Consider the following 19,424-nt stretch of genomic DNA (forward strand, 5'->3'; position numbering starts at 1 on the left):
AAAAAATTTAAAAGCACTTTATTTTCACTGACTTTTTGCATTCCTTTTCACTTTCTTTTTTTTCTCTGTCCTTGAAATAGGAAACGAAGAGGTGCCATCAACAGCAAACAACTCTTATACTTGGAAAAGTATCGCCCAAAGATGAGACTTCGAATCAAGGCCCATAATAATCACAAGAACAGTTGCGCCATCGTATGAATTTGACACATTCAGCCAACATGGTTTACAGTGATTTTTTATAAAAAATAAAATGCCATTGGGTTTCCTGTCTTCAAATCCAATTGGATGTTTTTTTTTCTGCCTTTAGTAACTTGAATATTTATTTATACAAAAGTCACCAACTAGAAGGAAATACAATTATTTTTGGAAGCTTATTGACTCTGGCTAAAAGTTGTAAGAATGTTTGCCAAAAAGTGGCAGGCTAATACTTCACATCTGCAATTTTATATATGCCATTTTAGAAAAAAAGTCCCCCAGGATGTTTGATCTGTATGGCTTGTAATCAAATAGCAATTTTGTGTGTTGACCTGAAGAATATGGAGCTGGGAAATAATTGTAAATAGGATGCAGATTGACTTAAATATTAGTGGTCTATTGATTGACTGGTATAGATATTCTGGTGAAACATTGTTTTTTGTCCTGGAAAGTTGAATTGATGTCTTTGATAAAGTGCTACTTTAATGCCTAAATTCACCTAATGCAGATGATCATTTGCAGTCATATAGGCCATGTTTCGTGCCCAAAGGCAGTTTGGTTTCTAGAATACAACATTTTCTTATCTTTTCTAAATAATAACTGTACTAGAGCTAATAACCAGTATGTTAATGTTTCCAGCACTGTTAGTGTTGCAGCCATTTTTTTTATTGGGGAGGGTTGTTCCACAAACACATTTTTTTTCCCTGCTTCATGTGGATTTTGTCACTAATTGTGTGCTAATCCTCAATTAGAGAGTAACTTCCACTAATTTGAAAGGTTACTGAAGGCTTTTCCAAGCTCAGGAGAAAGAGGAGAGGAAAAGAGTTTTTTGATTTTGACTGTTCCAAACACAAGAAAAGATTTTACATATTTGTCCTAAAAAGTAGTTCTATCTGTTTGATAGGACTCTGATAAGCAGAAGCCTGTTACAGGTAGACATTTACTATACCTACTGAGCTGGTGGTAAAGTGCACAATGCAACTAGACATCACTTTCTATAAGCAAAGTTGGTTTGCAGGTGAGTACTGAACACAAGTCCAATTGTTTTCTTTTGAGTACAAAGGGATTTTTAAACACATTGCAAGTTTATCAATATCCCAAGATCTGCAGTAGAACTCATCCTTTCAGAGATCAAGCAACATTGGAAATCACTGAGTGCATTCATACTGCAAGTGTAGTGTTAGTGATGAGTAGTTTTACAGCCTTAATTCAATCTCAGTCAACATCAGAGTGGAGTGACGATCCCTGGAAGAAGTTCACTCCATTGTACAGGCCTTTACAACCAATTTAGACTTCACGGTTAATATTGGTGAGAAAATGAAGCCTGTTTGCACTGAAACTAAACTTGTCCTCTGAATGCCACGTAAATAAAGCTTTAACTTGTTCTCCAGGTGTTATTGTGGTTAAGAGTAACTTTTTGATAAATGAGAAAAACATGTAAGCTGGTCTTTCTAATAGGTTAACCTCTGGATGCATCTGGGAAATAATGAAATGCCCACAACTGTTTCTGAAGACAACCTATAATTTACAAATGCTGAGGAATGCCTCATGTAGGAAGTCAAATGGGCATTTAATGTGCTCACTTTTGTGCCCATGCCATCAGATTAATTTTTATATCACTCTGGGTTGGTTATTTTGTGCATGGTGAAAGAAAGCTACGTGAATGAATCAAACCTCTATATCAGATATACATCTCCATAATAGTGCTGTTAACTAAAGGACTAATTAGTCCTTTCCAGTGAGGTTAATCATAGAGCAGTAAAAGTTTGGTTTATTGTATATCCACGTTAAATTAAAACTGTGCCACCTCTCCGTGAACCATGCTGTTCGAAAGTTGGAGTATTGGCTGTTTGAATATTGCAAACAAGTCCAATCAATTTAGATCAATGGGAACAAAAACAAATTGTGTGAAACATGGCAGATTTGCTCAATTTTCTGAGTTACAATTATATTTTTGATCTCAGGATATAGGTAATGTCCAACAATATTTTGTGTGTAAATTTTGTAACTTTAATGTCAAAAATTTGGGTTTAGAGATTCGGTCTCATAGCTCCTGTTTTGTTGGGCTCTAAGTGACCTTCTAAGCCTCTGATACATTAGGTAGAAAGTGCACATTTGTATATTGGTAAAGGTCAAAAAATCAACAGCCCAATATTTCGTGTGCCTGCAATAATAACTCACATTTTAGAGCTGCAATAATAACTCAGATTTTAGACCTAATATATGGTGTGATAGTATGGTTGCATAAGAAGTTGATACATTAAGTTACAACACACAATGATGGTGGATTGGAAATTCAAACCTCCAATTACTGAGTTTTTGAGATAGATAAATAGATATGTATTTATGTCTTTCCTTCTCTCCTGTCAACACCTAGTGTGCAATAGAGCTAAGGGGAGACCCGTTCTGGTACACATCATAATGTCCAGGCAGTGACACTGGGCGATCATCCAACATGCCCTTTGGCAACAGTCAGTGAGATACGTATGAGTTAAGAACTCCATTCCCCATGAGGGAAAGGCCATGTTATATCATTGTTGTATTTGGTATAATCTCTTCTACAATATTGCTATGGTAATAAAAGTATCAACAATTATGATCATTTAAAAAGTAAATTATTTTACATTGTGTTTATATAGTTGCAGAGATTGTGCTAAGTGGAATGATGCATATGCTTTGAAACTCAGTTCAGAATACTTTATTAAAAAAGCAAGCTAATAAACTACCCTTTGATGCCACTAAGTGATGTGGCATTACTGGTTCCATTTTATGACCCCTAAATCATGGAGTTATATCTAGCACAAAGCAAGATGGTTGCGGCTTTTGGAGGTCAATCATTTCAGTTCCAGGACATCACTGCAGGAGCTCCTCAGTGTCCTAGGCCCAACCATCTTCAGCTGCTTCACCAGTGACCTTCCTTCTATTCATAAGATCAGAATGGGGATGTTCACTGATGATTGCACTTTTGTGTCTCCTCAGAGACTGAAGCAGTCCAGGTCCAAATGCAGCAAGACCTGGACAATATCCATGCTTGGGCTGACAAGTGGCAAGTAACATACATTCTGCGCACATGCTGGGCAATGACCATCTCCAACAAGAGAAAATCTAACCATTGCCCTTTGACATTCAATGGCATTACCATTGCTGAATCCTCTACTATCAGCTCCCTGGGGGTAACCATTGACCAGAAACTGAACTGGACTAGCCATATAAATACTGTGGCTACAAAAGCAGGTCAGAGGCTAGGAATCCTGTGGCAATTAACTCACCACCTGACTCCCCAAAGCCTGTCTACCACCTACAAGGCACAAATCAAGAGTGTGATGGAATGCTCTCCACTTGCCTGGATGATTGCAGCTTCCAGCAACACTTGAAGCTTGAACCATCAAGGACAAAGCAGCCCACTTGATTGGCACCACATCCACAAACATTGTCTCCCTCCACCATGGACACACATTGGCAGCAGTATGTACCATCAACAAGGTGCACTGCAGGAACTCACCATGCCCCCTTAGACAGCACCTTCCAAACCCACGACTGTTACCATCTAGAAGGACAAAGGCAGCAGACACATGGGAGGAACACCACCTGGAAGTTCCCCTCCAAGCCACTCACCATCCTGACTTGGAAATAAATTGCTGTTCCTTCACTGTCGCTGGGTCAAAATCCTGGAACTCCCTCCCTAACAGCACTGTGGGTGTACCTACACCACATGGACTGCAGTGGTTCAAGAAGGCAACTCACCACCACCGCCTCAATGGCAGTTCGGGATGGGCAATAAATGCTGGCCTAGCCACCGATGCCACATCCCATGAATGAATAAAACAAATGGAACCTCCCTCAAACCAATCCTTCAAATCACAGCACTTTTCAATTTCAACATTTCAATCCCTTTGATGCAAATCACAGGGCTCTGAAGAAGAGTCTTACAGGCTCGAAACGTTAACTCTGTTTCTCTATCCATAGATTTTGTCAGACCTGCTGAGTTTTTCCAGCAATTTCAGCTTTTACTTCAAATCACAGCATTCAATTTTGTTCATTTAAAGCAGTTACTATTTTTCACAAGCTCCAGAGAAAGATTTTCATTAAATTTCCATCTGAAAAATTTGTTTCTTCGGTAATTGAGTAAGTAACTCGAGCAAGACAAATGAAATACCTATCATGCAACTAACAGGCAAATTCACTTTTCCCTTTAGCAAAAAAAATGCAGTTTATCTTAAAACAGATCAGCAGCTGACAAACATTCAATAATGTGACTGTTCTGTTTAATTTTATTAATTATTGATGCATGCATATTCATAGATGTAGTATGAAATAAAACATTGCCGTACAAAGTGATTGCACATCACTTGAAATCACATGAATTTACAATTTTTAGTTTTTTTAAAAAGCAGCAGTGATTTATGAAAAAACATTTTTGAAATGTATCTGTATAGCAATTTACTGTATACATTTCTGCACCTCTACTCATATCAATGACTGGCATAGCATGACAGTATAATTCACCATTACCCATTACTCTCACCCTCCCCAAAAGATGTTGCAGTTTTGCACTAACAAGAAATATCTTCCTCTACACTTATTTTTAACACATTGCTGTGATTGACAAATATAATGACTTGATCTAAATTTGCTGTTTGGGATAATAGTGCTATCATTAAAACGTTTGCTCTGCCATGTTGATTGGAGAAGGAAAATTTCAATCCCTTTGATAGGTTTAAGTTTAAGACATCAAGCTACCTAATTTTGGTCCTGTTTCAAGGAAATTTTGATAGTTTAAAACTGGGAAAAACTCCATAATACACAATTACTTTTCTATTTTTTTAAGGGTTCTTTTGATAAAGGATAAGAAGCAGATCAAAAAATATATTCCTAATGAATATGTAAATATGTCAGCTGTGGCTCACTGGTCACGCACTTGCCTGTGATTCAGAAGGTTGTAGGTTCAAATCCCACATCAAGACTTGAGCGTGTAATTATGGTTGTCTCCTCCGTGCAGAACTGAGGAAGTACCTTTTAGATGGCAACGTTAGATTGAGGTCCTCTGAAATGGACATGCAAGATTCTGTACCATTATTCAAAGAAGAGGAAGGAAATTCTGCTGCTGTTCTAGTCACCATTTATCCTTCAACCGATATCACTTTAAAAAATGAATTACTTTTTGGTCATTTATTTCATTGCTATTTGTGGGAGTGTGCTGTCCGCAAATTGGCTGGAACATTTCCCTGCAATACAACAGTGACTATGCTTCAACAGTAATTCACTGCGGAGTGTTTTGGGACATCTTGTATATTTGTTTGTTCCTTCTATGTAAAGGAGAAAATTGGCACTGAAGTAAGAAGATAGTACTACTCAAACTTTCTGACAGCCACAAATTTCCTGTCAGATCTCAAGCTGCAAATGGGGTCAGAACAGGTCGTCAGAATCAGGCTCATGTTTTCTGCTGTTGACAACTTATTCACATATTTTTTCAATTAATTTAACAGATGTGTACACAGTATTCTTTTTGATATGGAGGATTGGTTGTACCCAGCCATATGGCACTACTAAACTGTTCACAGGCTACTCATCTCTTGCTATAATGAAGGATAGATGAGGCCAAGTAATTGCAAGCACAGGTCTTACTCTGCTAGCATCCTTGGACTATCAACTCACACTGCCACATTCTATTTATGGACTACCCCATTAACCACAGTTCATGGCCCAAGGTCAATTTACAGTTGCTTATTTTGTGTTTTATATGAACAAAAAGTGAAAGCATTGTAGTGGAAATACTTCATGGCTGGGGCTTTGGCACCACTAGAAACTTCTGTCCTCTTTTAATACTTTAGACTCCTTTAAGTAATAGTGGACACCTTGCCTGGTTTCCAAATAGACTGGCTTTTTTTGTGCTCAAACCTGGGGATTAGGCTTGTTTGGCTATTTAAGCACCTTAATGTAACAAGCTCCATTTAATGGTACAAACAATGCAGTATTTCACAACTTAAAAGGGGAGAGAAGAGTCATACAATTTTCTGGCCAGATTTGAGAAACAAACATACATGAATGAGAAAATAAGAGTAAAATTTTGGTTTATTTTTGTTCTCACAATACTGTTCCCACAACTTGTTTCTTTTGCATAAAGAACACATGACTAAAATCTCACTTCCTTTGATAACAGGCACAATTATGAGTCCTGGGCACTCCCTCTTAAACTCATGCTCATTAGATAGATGAGTTTAGTTGGTGTGTCGCATGCGGCCTATGGGAACCAGAATAGGAAACAGCTGTAGGAACCAAACTTGCTTCAGTTGAATTGCACTTCCTGTTGAAAGATTGTGTAAAAGCATTTAGTTCATAATTTGCATCCCTCACGGTTAAAAAGGATTTCACAGGGAGAAACCGAGCTCATAAGGAACACATTAAAAGAAAAATGAGTTAAATGCTGTATGTAAACTTTTATTTGCATGCATTTTTCGCAATGTGCAGCAGTTCAGTTATGTGTTGCAAGTTCATTGAAGTTAATCTGATTTGACTCAACATCCCTTTGCTTTCTTTTTGTTGAGTTGAAAATATATTTGCTGAAAAAACAATTTTTGATCTCAGACTTGGTATTTGCAGAAATGTAGGTGCCATTGATAGTATAATTCTACTTTTTCTAATAGCCTTCAACAGTCAAGCATTGTGTGGCAGAATAAGCTGTAGCTGTTGATAGTCACCTAGCATTGCATCAAAGGGAACAAATGTATAACCAGGTCCAAACTGAATAACCTGTCGACTTTTAGTATCCAGGCACACACAGCATTTCAGGGCTATTCTTACTGATATATCGTGCTAAGATTTGGAGATTTTTTTTTTGAGAGAGGACTTTTCAAAATAACTGGGATCTATCAAGGAAGTCGGCTATATCTGCTTTTATCTGTTGACCTTTAATAAATTACCACAGGTTTCTAGTCAGCTAAAAGGATGCCAAATTTTAGTTTTAAATTTGCTTAGTGTGCTGATATACTCGAGCAGAATTTTAGATTCTAAATAATCTCTCTCAATTTAACTGAAGTAGCTTTTTCTTGCTATTGCTCAACTAACTTAGTCAACAAACAACTCATGCCAGTATTCAGACTTGTAGATTTGCAGATGAAAGTTTTGTGACTACTAGAGGTTCTCAGAGGCACGCACCTATTTTGTAAATATATTCACTATTCATTTTGGATTGCAGCTAAGATCAAATAATTCCCTAGTACATAAACAGGTTACAAACTAATAAGCCCAGAAGAGTTAATAGCTCTAATATTGGTGGACAACCCTGCCCTGTGCTAGAAGTGTTGTGTTAAATTAGCCCTTATTTTTGTGCCCAAAGTATTGCACAACAAACTTCTACTTTAAGCACTCTGGCCTTCAGTTTATCAAAATAGCATTTATAACAAATATACATTTTAAATGTTCAGGAGAATTGTTTATATCATGTTGAGTACACAGATTTGTGCAACTGTATGGCACTGTTTTACAGTAGTGTGCAGTGAAAGCCTGAAAGAAAATATTAATCTTTGTGTGTAAAGTTATAAATCCTGCTAATTTGAGCCAGGTACCAATTTTTTTTATTGATAAGTATAGTGCCTGTTTGTTTGTTTTTTCTCTGTGGGTGGGGAGTGCAGAAAGCTGCATCGGTTGACATGTTCCAATGATAGTTTGCAGTTCATTGTACTAAATTGTGTTCTACAAGTGAATACTTTAAAGGGCGTGGTCCGTTTCAACTTCTTCATTGTTCCAATTAGAGAAGAAAAACAATACTAGCCATGACTGCCCTCTGCAGTCAATTGAATAGGAACATTTTGCTTTGAATATTTTTTGAATAATAATTTGTATGAAAATTGTGACACCAATTTCCCCAACAACGCCCACCCCATGCCCCAAACGAAGCAGATACCACATGGGCAAAGAGAAAATGAACTTATACAGTTAGCTGATGAATAAAATGTTTTTCTCTCTTTACTGTAAAAGTAGTTTGAAATATATTAATAGAACATTATTGCATAGTTGTATTCAATAACCCAAGAATCCAATTATTTTTAATGTATTCCTCAATGATGGAAAATTCTCCGCTATTAATATATTCTCAAAGTCCTACAAGCTGCACTGTACAGATAAAACCACTGCAGAGAAAAACAACCTCTGGAAATGGCATTCGTGTTTTTTTAGCATTTATGAAAAAGATAAATCCTGCTACACCCAAGGACTTGTCCAATTTAAAAGATGAATCTGAAATTGTTCAGCTGTCTTTTGATGGAGCTCAGTGTGGCTGAGAATTGAGATCCACCCCCTTTAAGGTTTTTTTGTAGACTATGAAGGTTGTCTTGCATCAGCCTAGGTGATTTTTTTAATTATATACATGAACACGTTTAGACCTGCAAAAAAAAGAATTGTAATTGCATTTTGAATACACCGCTAGCAAGGCAAATCAAAAAGGGCTCAAACTTTCAACGATGTATTTGTTTTTTAAATTCTGTAAATTTCAATCATGTTGTACCAAGAACTTTATACTCTCTATTAAAATTTTGTATCCAGTTCACTTCATTAGTGACTTTTTTATTTCAAAAGCTATTCATTTCATAATGGGTTACTGCCAGTGGCAGACATTTATTAGCAGCTGTGATTACCTGGTTGTTCCAGTTTCCATAAATCAGAGCATTTGAGTGATGGCCTTAAAAGGAGAAGATCAAATTACAGTTAAAAGTCACAACAATGCTTCAGATTCTGGACTACCTACGAGCAATGTCAAGTAACATTTAATTTTCTCAAATCACTTCAAATTTAGGGGATGAGAATCAGCATTGTTTGAGTGTTTGTGCATGGCTCATTGGAAACTGGAAGACTGGAGCGCAAAGTCATTAAAAGGGGAAAAACAACTTTGTACATAAAAACATGTAACAGTCATTTTGCTTGAGCTACTTGTATCATACTTGCCGCATTTTCTCCTCTTTTCTGCTTAGCCATATCTCTACTTGCTGTGCTTGTGGTGGGGTGAGAGATGACATTATTCAAAACATTTTATATATACTCATGGGATGTGGGTATCACTGGCTAGGTCAGTATTTATTACCCATCCCTAGTTGCCTTTGTTCAGAGGTCATTTAAGAGTCAACCACATTCCTGTGGGTCTGGAGTCACATGTAGGCCAGATCAGGTAAGGACGGCAGATTTCCTTCCCTAAAGGGCATTAGTGAACCTGATGGGTCATCAGACTTTTTAATTCCAGATTTTTTTTATTGAATTCAAATTCCACCATCTGCGGTGGCAGGATTCACACCCAGGCCCCCAGAGCATTCCCCTGGGTTTCTGGATTACTAGTCCAGCAACAACACCGCTAAGCCATCACCTCCCCTGTATTGTTCAAAACTTGCATACAAATTGAGTGAGCACCACATGAAATTGTGGAAAAGCTTTTGAGATGTGCAATTCTGCTCTTTATAAAAGCATGCGTTTCAATCTGGACAAAACTCAGGAGTTACCTATCATCTATTTCTTCACCATCCTTGCTAGAAGCACATAGCTTCCACCCCATCCCCACCCTGAGAGATTGGAAACTTCCCATGTAGGCAACCGTGATCACTTACCCATACCTACAACCAGCTGTTACCTTCCTTTTGCCCTAGTGCCACTTAATGCTAATACAGAAGATCAGTATTTTGAGCATAGATTTAAATTACTTTGCTCCACGTCTACTTCCACAGAAGCCAGTCCCCCATATTTTGCCACACTTATTGCATGATTTTCCAATATTTAATTCAAGTAACTGTAAATTTGAAAATGGAACAAATCCTTCCAGTCAAGAGTGGCCCTTTGTGTACCTAATGTGGTAAAGAACAAGTGAGTATAATGAACTTTTAACAGCCAGTGTGGGACATGTTAACACAGTAACTTCACTGTAAATGTAATTAAAAATTCAAGGTGACAACATTTTAAATATTGCTGTAAACAGACCTTCCAAGCCAAAATAGCCCTTGCAAAAATGTTTATAAATCGGAGTAACAGAATCAGAATATCTAACCATTGCTAGTGAAGAAACTAGAAACAAAACCCAAAATATTAAATCCTTGGCTGTTGCTGACTAATATTTCGCTGTTCTAGTTAGTAGATGTATTGGCCCAGATCTTCCATTCTGCATATCTTTTTTTTAATTCACGGGATGTGGGCTTCGCTGCCTCGGGCTAGCATTTATTACCCATCCCTAATTGCCCTTGAGAAGGTGGTGGTGAGCTGCCTTTTTAAACCACTGCAGTCCATGAGATGTACATGCACCCATTGTGCTTAGGAAGGGAGCTCCAGGATTTTGACCCAGCAACAGTGAAGGAACGGCAATATATTTCCAAGTGAGGATGGTGAGTGGCTTTGAAGGGAAAGTCCAGGTGGTGGTGTTCCCATCTGTCTGCTGCCCTTGTTGTTCTAGATGATAGTGGTCGTGGGTTTGGAAGGTGCTGTCGAATGAGCCTTGGTGAATTCCTGCAGGGCATCTTGTAAATGGTACAAGCTGCTGCTACTGTGTGACAGTGGTGGAGGGAGTGAATGTTTGTGGATCTGGTGTCAATCAAGTGGGTTGCTTTGTCCTGGATGGTGTCAAGCTTCTTGAGTGTTGTGGGAGCTGCACTCATCCAGGAAAGTGGAGAGTATTCCATCACACTCCTGACTTGTGCCTTGTAGATGGTGGACAGACTTTGGGGAGTCGGGAGGTGAATTACTCGTCGCATGATTCCTAGCCTCTGACCTGCTATTGTAGCCACAGTATTTATATGGCTAGTCCAGTTCAGTTTCTGGTCAATGGTAACCCTCAGGATGTTGATAGTGGGGGATTCAGTGATGGTACTGCCATTGAATGTCAAGGGGTGATGGTTGGATTCTCTCTTGTTGGAGATGGTCATTGCCTGACACTTGTGTTGTGCGAATGCTACTTGTCACTTATCAGTTCAAGCCTGGATATTGTCCAGGTCTTGCTGCATTTGGACATGGACTGCTTCAGTATCTGAGGAGTCGCGAATGGTGCTGAACATTGTGCAATCATCAGCAAACATCCCTGCTTCTGACTTTATGATGGAAGGAAGGTCATTGATGAAAAGCTGAAGATGATTGGGCCTAGGACACTACCACCCTGAAGAAATTGTGCAGTGATATCCTGGAGCTGAGATGATTGACCTCCAACAACCACAGCCATCTTCCTTTGTGCTAGGTATGACCCCAACCAGCGGAGAGTTTTCCTCTTGATTTCCATTGACTCCAGTTTTGCTAGAACTTCTTGATGCCACACTCAGTCAAATGTGGCCTTGATGTCAAGGGCAGTCACTCTCACCTCACCTCGGGAGTTCAGCTCTTTTGTCCATGTTTGAACCATGTTTGAACTGTAAAGAGGTCAGGAGCTGAGTGGCCCTGGCAGAACCCAAACTGGGCGTCAGTGAGCAGGTTATTGCTAAGCAATTTCTGCTTGATAGCACTGTTGATGACCCCTTCCATTACTTTACTCAAAATCGAGAGTAGACTGATGAGGTGGTAATTGGCTGGGTTGAATTTGTTCTGTTTTTTGTGCACAGGATATACCTGTGAAATTTTCCACATAGCAGGGTAGACACTAGTGTTGTAGCTGTACTGGAACAGCTTGGCTAGGGGCGCGGCAAGTTCTGGAGCACAAGTCTTCAGCATTATTGCCGGAATATTATCAGGGCACATAGCCTTTGCAATATCCAGCACCTTCAGTTTCTTGATATGAATCGAATTGGCTGAAGACTGGCATCTGTGATGCTGGGAACCTCCGGAGGAGGCCGAGATGGATCATCCACTCGCCACTTCTGGCTGAAGATTGTAGCAAATGCTTCAGCCTCATCTTTTGCACTGATGTGCTGGGCTCCTCCATGATTGAGGATGGGGATATTTGTGGAGCCCCCTCCTCCAGTGAGTTGTTTAATTGCCCACCACCATCACGAATGGATGTGGCAAGACTGCAGAGCTTGGGTCTGATCCATTGGTTGTGGGATCGCTTAGCTCTGCCTATCGCTTGCTGCTTATGCTGTTTGGCATGCAAGTAGTCCAGTATTATAGCTTCACCAGGTTGACACCTCATTTTTAAGTATTCCTGGTGCTGCTCCTGGCATACCCTCTTGCAATCTTCATTGAACGAGTGTGCATCCCCTGGCTTGATGGTAATGGTAGAGTGAGGGATATGACGGGCCATGAGGTTACAGATGGTGTTCGAGTACAATTCTGCTGCTGCTGATGGCCCACAGCGCCTCATGGATGCCCAGTCTTGAGTTGCTAGATCTGTTTGAAATCTATCCCATTTAGCACAGCGGTACTGCCACACAACACGATGGAGAGTATCCTCAGTGTGAAAGCAGGACTTCGTCTCCACAACGACTGTGCGGTGGTCACCCCTACCGATACTGTCACAGACAGATGCATCTGCGGCAGGCAGGTTGGTGAGGTCAAGTATGTTTCTCCCTCTTGTCAGTTCCCTCACCACTTGCCGCAGACCCAGTCCAGCAGCTATGTCATTTAGGACTCGGCCAACTCAATCAGTAGTGGTGCTACCGAGCCACTCTTATGATGGACATTGAAGTCCCCACCCAGAGTATATTCTGTGCCCTTGCCACCCTCAGTGCTTCCTTTAAGTGGTGTTCAACATGGAGCAGCACTGATCCTTCAGTTGAGGAAGGGCAATACATGGTAATCAGCAGGAGGTTTCCTTTTCCATGTTTGACTTGATGCCACGAGGCTTTATGGGGTCTAGAGTTGATGTGGAGGACCCCCAGGGCAACTCCTTCCCAACTGTATACCACTGTGCTGCCACCGTGCTGGGCCTGTCCTGCCGAAGGGATAGGAAATATCCAGTGATGGTGGTGTCTGGGACATTATCTGTAAGGTATGATTCCATGAGGATGACTATGTCAGGCTGTTGTTTGATTAGTCTGTGAGACAGCTCTCCCAATTTTGGCACTAGCCCCCAGCTGTTAGTAAGCAGGACTTTGCAGGGTTGACAGGGCTGAGTTTGCTGTTGTCGTTTCCAGTGCCTGGGTCAATGCTGGGTTGTCCGTCCAGTTTCATTCCATTCTGTCGGAGATCGGACATATGACCCAAGATCCGGGTCGGGATCCTGCAGAAGTCCCAATGCACTGACTCCATGGGAATTGCCTGGTAAGTTTCAACTTCCTTTGGGCAATTACGCTACTTCTCAGGACCCTCCAAAAATGCCTCCGCCTCCAAGAGAGAGTTGAAGATTTCGGACTGACCTGGATAGTTACCCAGGAAATTTTAGATGGAAAAATCCTGGTCTGACACTTGGGTAACTCAGAATTGACCTCTCAATCATCTGCATGTTGACATGCCCCCTCCTTCCCCCACAACGCCCACATGACCCACTTGTCAACCATTCTCAAACATTCACGCTGAACATTTAGACTTGTCTGAGAGCAGCTAGTGCTGTAAAAAGTGGGTGTGTCATTTGCTGACTCTCTTTGCTGCTCTCTGCGTGGACACCTGCACTGAGGAGGTTCTTCTGCATCGTGGATTGGACATCTGGCCTTTTTTAAACGTATCCAGGTAATTAGGTAGTTTTCTGTCTGATTCGCATCAGGTGCAGCCGGTCTGAATCCGATCAGAAGATTTGGGCCACTATATTTCTGAGATATTACCAAGTTTTGCTTGTGGCTCGATACCGGGCACATTGCAGCAGTTCTCTCCTGCAGTGGTTCAAGAAGGCAGCTCACCACCACCTTCTCAAGGGCAATTAGGGCTGGGCAATAAATGCTGGCCTGGCCAGTGACACCCACATCCTATGAATGAATAAAAAAACTATCCCGTGATGTAAGGAGTCTGTAGTTATAGTTGCTCAGAGTAGGCTGCCTTACTTTATTTTCCTGGTTGATGTGAAATGCTAACTTGCTTCCTGCACTGCTTGTCCTTTTCACTGTGGAATATTGAGTTGGCGAAGTGGAGATTATGCCTCATTAACAGGATTTTAGTTTTGAGAGTTAGACAGGTCAAATCTCATTAAATTGATTATTAAAATAATCTGTATTACTCATAAAAGGGTTATCTGTACTAACCATGGAACTTTTAAACCTAGAGATGTCAACTGAATTGCTAATTGAACATTTCCAACAATTTTTATTTGACCCAGCTAATAAAGTGCAAGGGGTTTGGACTGGATGTTATGTAATGTTGTGTAATGGATTTTCAAAGTGTAAATGGTGTTTGTTTCAGTATCCCATTTTCTACCAAGACAGTTTAGTAATGAATAACATCAAACTATTTTCTTTGTTTGGGGGTGGGGGGAGAGCATTTTAAATTCATGTTGGTATAATGCATGCTGTTGGTAAGCATTCTCCTAGAATTTGTCAGGATATAGATGGTTCCAAGGCTGAATGCAAGATTTAACGGTTCTGGCTGCACCTACTGTTTCTTTGCAGGTCAGTGTTAGAGTTAGCTATGTAATTGTTCGATTATTCTGGTGGACAAATGCACACTGTCTGCTCATTATGGAGTGTACAGTGTCATGAACAGCACTCTTTGTAAACATTTCCGTTACACTATAGTCTTAATACTTGTGGAAAGTTCAATTTGATTTTTTAACATTATATGTGCACTAAACTGTACACATTAACATACAAATAATTGATGGATGTGATCAGGGAACAATATTTTTATCAATAATGTGCCATTGTTTTCTCCAGTTTTGAACAAGGTTAAATTATCTAACAATTTTTTTTATTATTCTCTCATGGGATTTGGGTATCGCTGGCAAGGCCAGCATTTGTTGCCCATCACTAATTGCCCTTGAACTGAGTGAAATGGCCTAGTAAGCCAAAGGGCATTTAAGAGTCAACCACATTGCCGTGGGCCTGGAGTCACATGTAGGCCAGGCCTGGGTAAGGATGGCAGATTTCCTCCCCTAAAGGACATTAGTGAACCAGATGGGTTTTTACAGCAATCCGGAAGTTTTGTGATCATTATTAACGAGACTAGCATTTTATCCTAGGTTTCATCTTTATGTGGCTTCTCTAAGTGAACAATGCAATTCTGTAGTAAGCAATTAAATTTTTGATGTGAACTCTGACCCTCTAGGAGGCAGTCTAAATTTACTTCTCTCAGAATATTGACCCCGTTTAGATGAGGTATTTTTCATTTAATTATTCTGGGCTACTGGCCATCCTGTCAAGGAACTAGACCAGAACTGCAGGAATGGGTTGCACGAAACGTTAGACAGCTTGAAACACACTCGTAATTGGGCATAAAACATTGTGACTACTCTCGGACTTTACTCCATAAGTGGCTACTTTAAAAATTTGATATATTTGGGATCTTACTGAGAAATAATGATACACCACAGTGAATCATCAACACCATCAGATAGTTGTGCTTTGGCATTGCTAGTGTCAGAAGCATCTGTATTAAATCCAGAGGCACATGGCTGCTTTGAACAATTTTTTAAATTGAAAAACGGAACTGAGTGGGCGAGGTGCAGGGCAAAGGACACAACAACACTAAAAAAGAGTAGAAGGGGGAAGAGCAATACATTACAAAGGGGTAACTCGGTAATACTAAACTTTTAAACCTCTTTAGATCGTGGGATGAAGAAAAGGCGGAGGGAAATGAGATATTCCACACTTGGAAAACCTCGGGAAAGGATGAGATTAAAAATGTACAGTGAAAACGTATGGAGCAGCAAGAGTAAGTAGAACAGTTTGAACTTTAGGAGGAATGAGAGAAAAGATGAGAGCAGAAATGAGCAGAATACAGTCAATAACATAGACAAAAAAATTGAAACAGGGAGGGAGACTAGTGATTAAAAATAAAAATAGGGTCATTTATCAGACATCAAATATTTCCTAACAGCCCATGCAGGAGTGTGGGAGAAACATTCCCAATATTAAATGAAACAAACTGCAGGTTTGCTTTAACCCATTTAGCACTAACAAGCTAGGTGAACTTCTACCCCAGAGTTTTCAATGATGGTGGCCCCTCTATGTCCCACTGATTGCATGACTTGGCTCTCCTTTAGAGGAGGGAGAGAAGAGTGTCACACACCTATCCGTGTCAGGGAGACATGCCCTATATATGATCATACATGCCATGATGATGATAGTGATGGTGATAACAGTTGAGGTGCCTTGCCCCTTTCAAAGAAGTGTCCTTGAAGACTTAACAGAATCCCTTGTGCCAAGCAAAGTAAGTTGAGAGAGTGGTTTTGATTAAAATAGGAGCTTGAGTTTTCATAGGTGTTGGCCTGAGCGGTGGGTGCTTCCTGACTACACAAGTATTGAGCGATGAAGTATGATAGGCAAAGGGGTGAGTGAAATCTTATGAGTAGTAGAGAATTTAATTGGCACCAGAGGCTTAACTTAGTTTGGCCGCCTTGTGAGAGCAATGAACTTCTACCTACATTGTGTGGCACTTCTTGACTGATGGAAGTTGCACTGACTGTTTCTGTCAGCCGGCTCCTGACAGCCTGTGTCAGTCTTCCACGGGGTTCTCCTGCTCTCAGCGCTCATCATGCAATTCTTCCTGTCCATCATTTCTATCAACAGTACTCCCACTGGATCATCAGAAGATATGGGAATGAGTGGAATAGGTCTTCATTTCAATAAAGAACAGCAAGAGTAATTTAGACAATGTATTTAGAGTTCAGCGGGGAGATGACGGGAAGGTTCAGAGGAGCAATAACTATGCCAGTATTGATGAAATGAGGATAAAACACTTATGGACAAAGCCTACTCACTCTTCACCTTTATAGTTTGTAATGTGATCCAAACTCCTTCATTAGAACCATAGAACCATAGAAAAGTTACAGCACAGAAGGAGGCCATTCGGCCCATCTTGTCCATGCCAGCCCGAGGACACCCAGGTGCCCTTTCTAATCCCACCTTCCTGCACCCGGCCCAAAGCCCTGCAGCTTACAGCACTTTAGGTGCAGATCCAGGTACTTTTTAAAAGAGTTTATAGTTTCTGCCTCTACCACCAACTTGAGCAGCGAATTCCAGGCACACACTACCCTCTGCATAAAAAAAGTTCTTCCTCATGCCCCCCCACCTACACCTTCTGCCACTTATCTTGAAACTATGTCCCCTGGTTCTAGAATTCTCCACCAAGGGAAACAATTTTATCCTGTCCACTCTATCTATTCCCCTCATTTTAGTTGCTCCTATTGTAAGCCAGTATTAGCATACATTGCAAATGGCATTGCAACATTTTGGTCAATACTTATCCATACCCAACATCAGTAAATGAAATTATCTGATCATTTCCATGTTGCTGTTTGAGAGAGTTTTCTGTGCTCAAATTGACTGCTTGTTTATTACATAACAGTGGCAATACTTAAAAAAAAACATTTCTTTGGTTGAAAAGTGCATTGGGATGTCCTGAGGTGATGAAAGGTGTAATATAAATTCAAGTCTTTTGTCCTTTCTTTCATATTAGTGCAATACGACAAATGAAAGTTCCATTTTCTGTTTCCTCAGCTGAACAACTTATAAAAGCATAATAACTTTATATAGATGACTGAAGAAACACTTCCCCAACATCTCCCTGTGTAATGCTACATTTGCAGCAAATCTGGTTTTTGCCTTGTATTTAGCACCACCCTATGATTGTTTTTAAAAAAAAAAATCTCTGCATTGTTGGTAACAGTTTGGTGCCTGGTGAGCTATAGTACTGTGTTGGACCTTTCTGAAAACACTTTGGCATGTGCTGGATAATCTTCTGGCATGCTGTGCTGAGAGGGAGGCTGTGAATGTATATAGGATCACAATGTCTGGCACATTCACATAGGTATTGTCAGCTACTATCTGCTTCAGTGTGACGTCTGGCTTTACAGAGAAGGGAAAGTGTGAACATGAGAAGGGAAGTGTGGAATGATTTGCTGAGCAGTGCAACATGTGATTACATTCCTGAGCATTAGCCGACGCTATCATGCGCAATCTGAATTTTTTAGCTTTGTCGCTAATTTCTTCAATATATTATTTTCACGGAATATGGCCAGTATTGGTTGTCCATCCCTAATTGCCCTTGAGAAGGTGTTAGTCAGCTGCCGCCTTGAACCGCTGCAGTCCATGTGCTGCAGGTACACCCACAGTGCTGTTAGGAAGGGCGTTCCAGGATTTTGATCCAGCAATAGTGAAGGAACGGCGATATATTTCCAAGTCAGGATGGTGTGTAGAGCTTGGAGGGGAACTTGCAGGTGGTGGTGTTCCCATGCTGCCCTTATCCTTCTAGGTGGCAAAGGTCGTGGGTTTAGAAGGTGTTATCGAAGAAGCCTTGGTGAGTTGCGGCAATGCATCTTGTACACTGCTGCTACTGTGTGTCGGTGGTGGAGGGAGTGAATATTTAAGGTGGTGAATAGGGTGCCAATCAAGAGGGCTGCTTTGATCTGGATGCTGTCAAGCTTGAGTGTTGTTGGAGCTGCAGTCATCCAGACAAGTGGAGACTATTCCATTAGACTCCTGACTTGTGCCTTGTTGATGCTGGACAGGCTTTGGAGAGTCAGGAGGTGAGTTACTTGCCACAGAATCCCAGCTTCTGACCTGTTTTAGCCACGGCAGTTATATGTCCAGTCCAGTTCAGTTCCTGGTCAATGGCAACCTCCACCCCAGGATGTTGATAGTGGGGAATTCATTGGTAATGCCAATGAATGTCAAGGAGAGATGGCTAGATTCTATCTTGTTGGAGATGGTCATTGTCTGTCATTTGTGTGCACTAATGTGACCTGCCACCTGTCAGCCCAAGCCTGAATATTGTCCAGGTCTTGCTGCATCTGGACACGGACTGCTTCAGTATCTGAGAAGTCATGAATAGCGCTGAACATTGTGTAACCATCAGTGAACATCCCCACTTCTGACCTTATGATGGAGGGAAGGTCATTGATGAAGCAGCTGAAGATGGTTGGGCTTAGGACACTACCCTGAGGAACTCCTGCAGTGATGTCCTGGAACTGAGATGATTGACCTCCAACAACCACAACCATCTTCCTTTGTGCTAGGTATGTCTCCAACCAAAGTTGCTAAAGTAAGTGTTGGTCCATTAGATTGTGAGACTGAGGAATTAATATTGGAAACAAGGAAATGGCAGAGACTTTGAACAAGTATTTTGTATCCGTCTGTAGGCCTACAGCAGGCAATCACTCATTTTTATAATTTTATTTCTGCTTCACTTTTGCTTTTTAAGTGAACATTTATTGAATCTTGCATTGTAGACATTCACTTAAACCTATGTTAGGA

The 19,424-nt window shown here is 40.6% G+C and overlaps 1 protein-coding gene and 1 long non-coding RNA gene across 7 annotated transcripts in view; one reads left to right on the top strand and one right to left on the bottom strand.

Annotated features, from left to right (window-relative positions):
- LOC144679962 (protein tyrosine phosphatase type IVA 3-like) overlaps positions 1 to 8,745 on the top strand; it is a 166,685-nt gene extending 157,940 nt beyond the window's left edge. For all 6 annotated transcript variants that reach the window (XM_078540973.1, XM_078540979.1, XM_078540975.1 and 3 more), the window contains one exon: positions 81 to 8,745. In XM_078540973.1, coding sequence (XP_078397099.1) covers positions 81 to 198 — 118 coding nt within the window. In that variant the 3' untranslated portion in view covers positions 199 to 8,745. The remainder of the gene's footprint in view (positions 1 to 80) is intronic.
- LOC144679963 (uncharacterized) overlaps positions 6,370 to 19,424 on the bottom strand; it is a 32,844-nt gene continuing 19,789 nt past the window's right edge. Inside the window, exon 3 of the long non-coding RNA XR_013576462.1 lies at positions 6,370 to 6,499. This is a non-coding gene — a long non-coding RNA (uncharacterized LOC144679963). The remainder of the gene's footprint in view (positions 6,500 to 19,424) is intronic.

Source organism: Cetorhinus maximus, chromosome 4 (assembly GCF_964194155.1).
Source record: "Cetorhinus maximus chromosome 4, sCetMax3.hap1.1, whole genome shotgun sequence".
Classification (NCBI taxonomy): domain Eukaryota; kingdom Metazoa; phylum Chordata; class Chondrichthyes; order Lamniformes; family Cetorhinidae; genus Cetorhinus; species Cetorhinus maximus.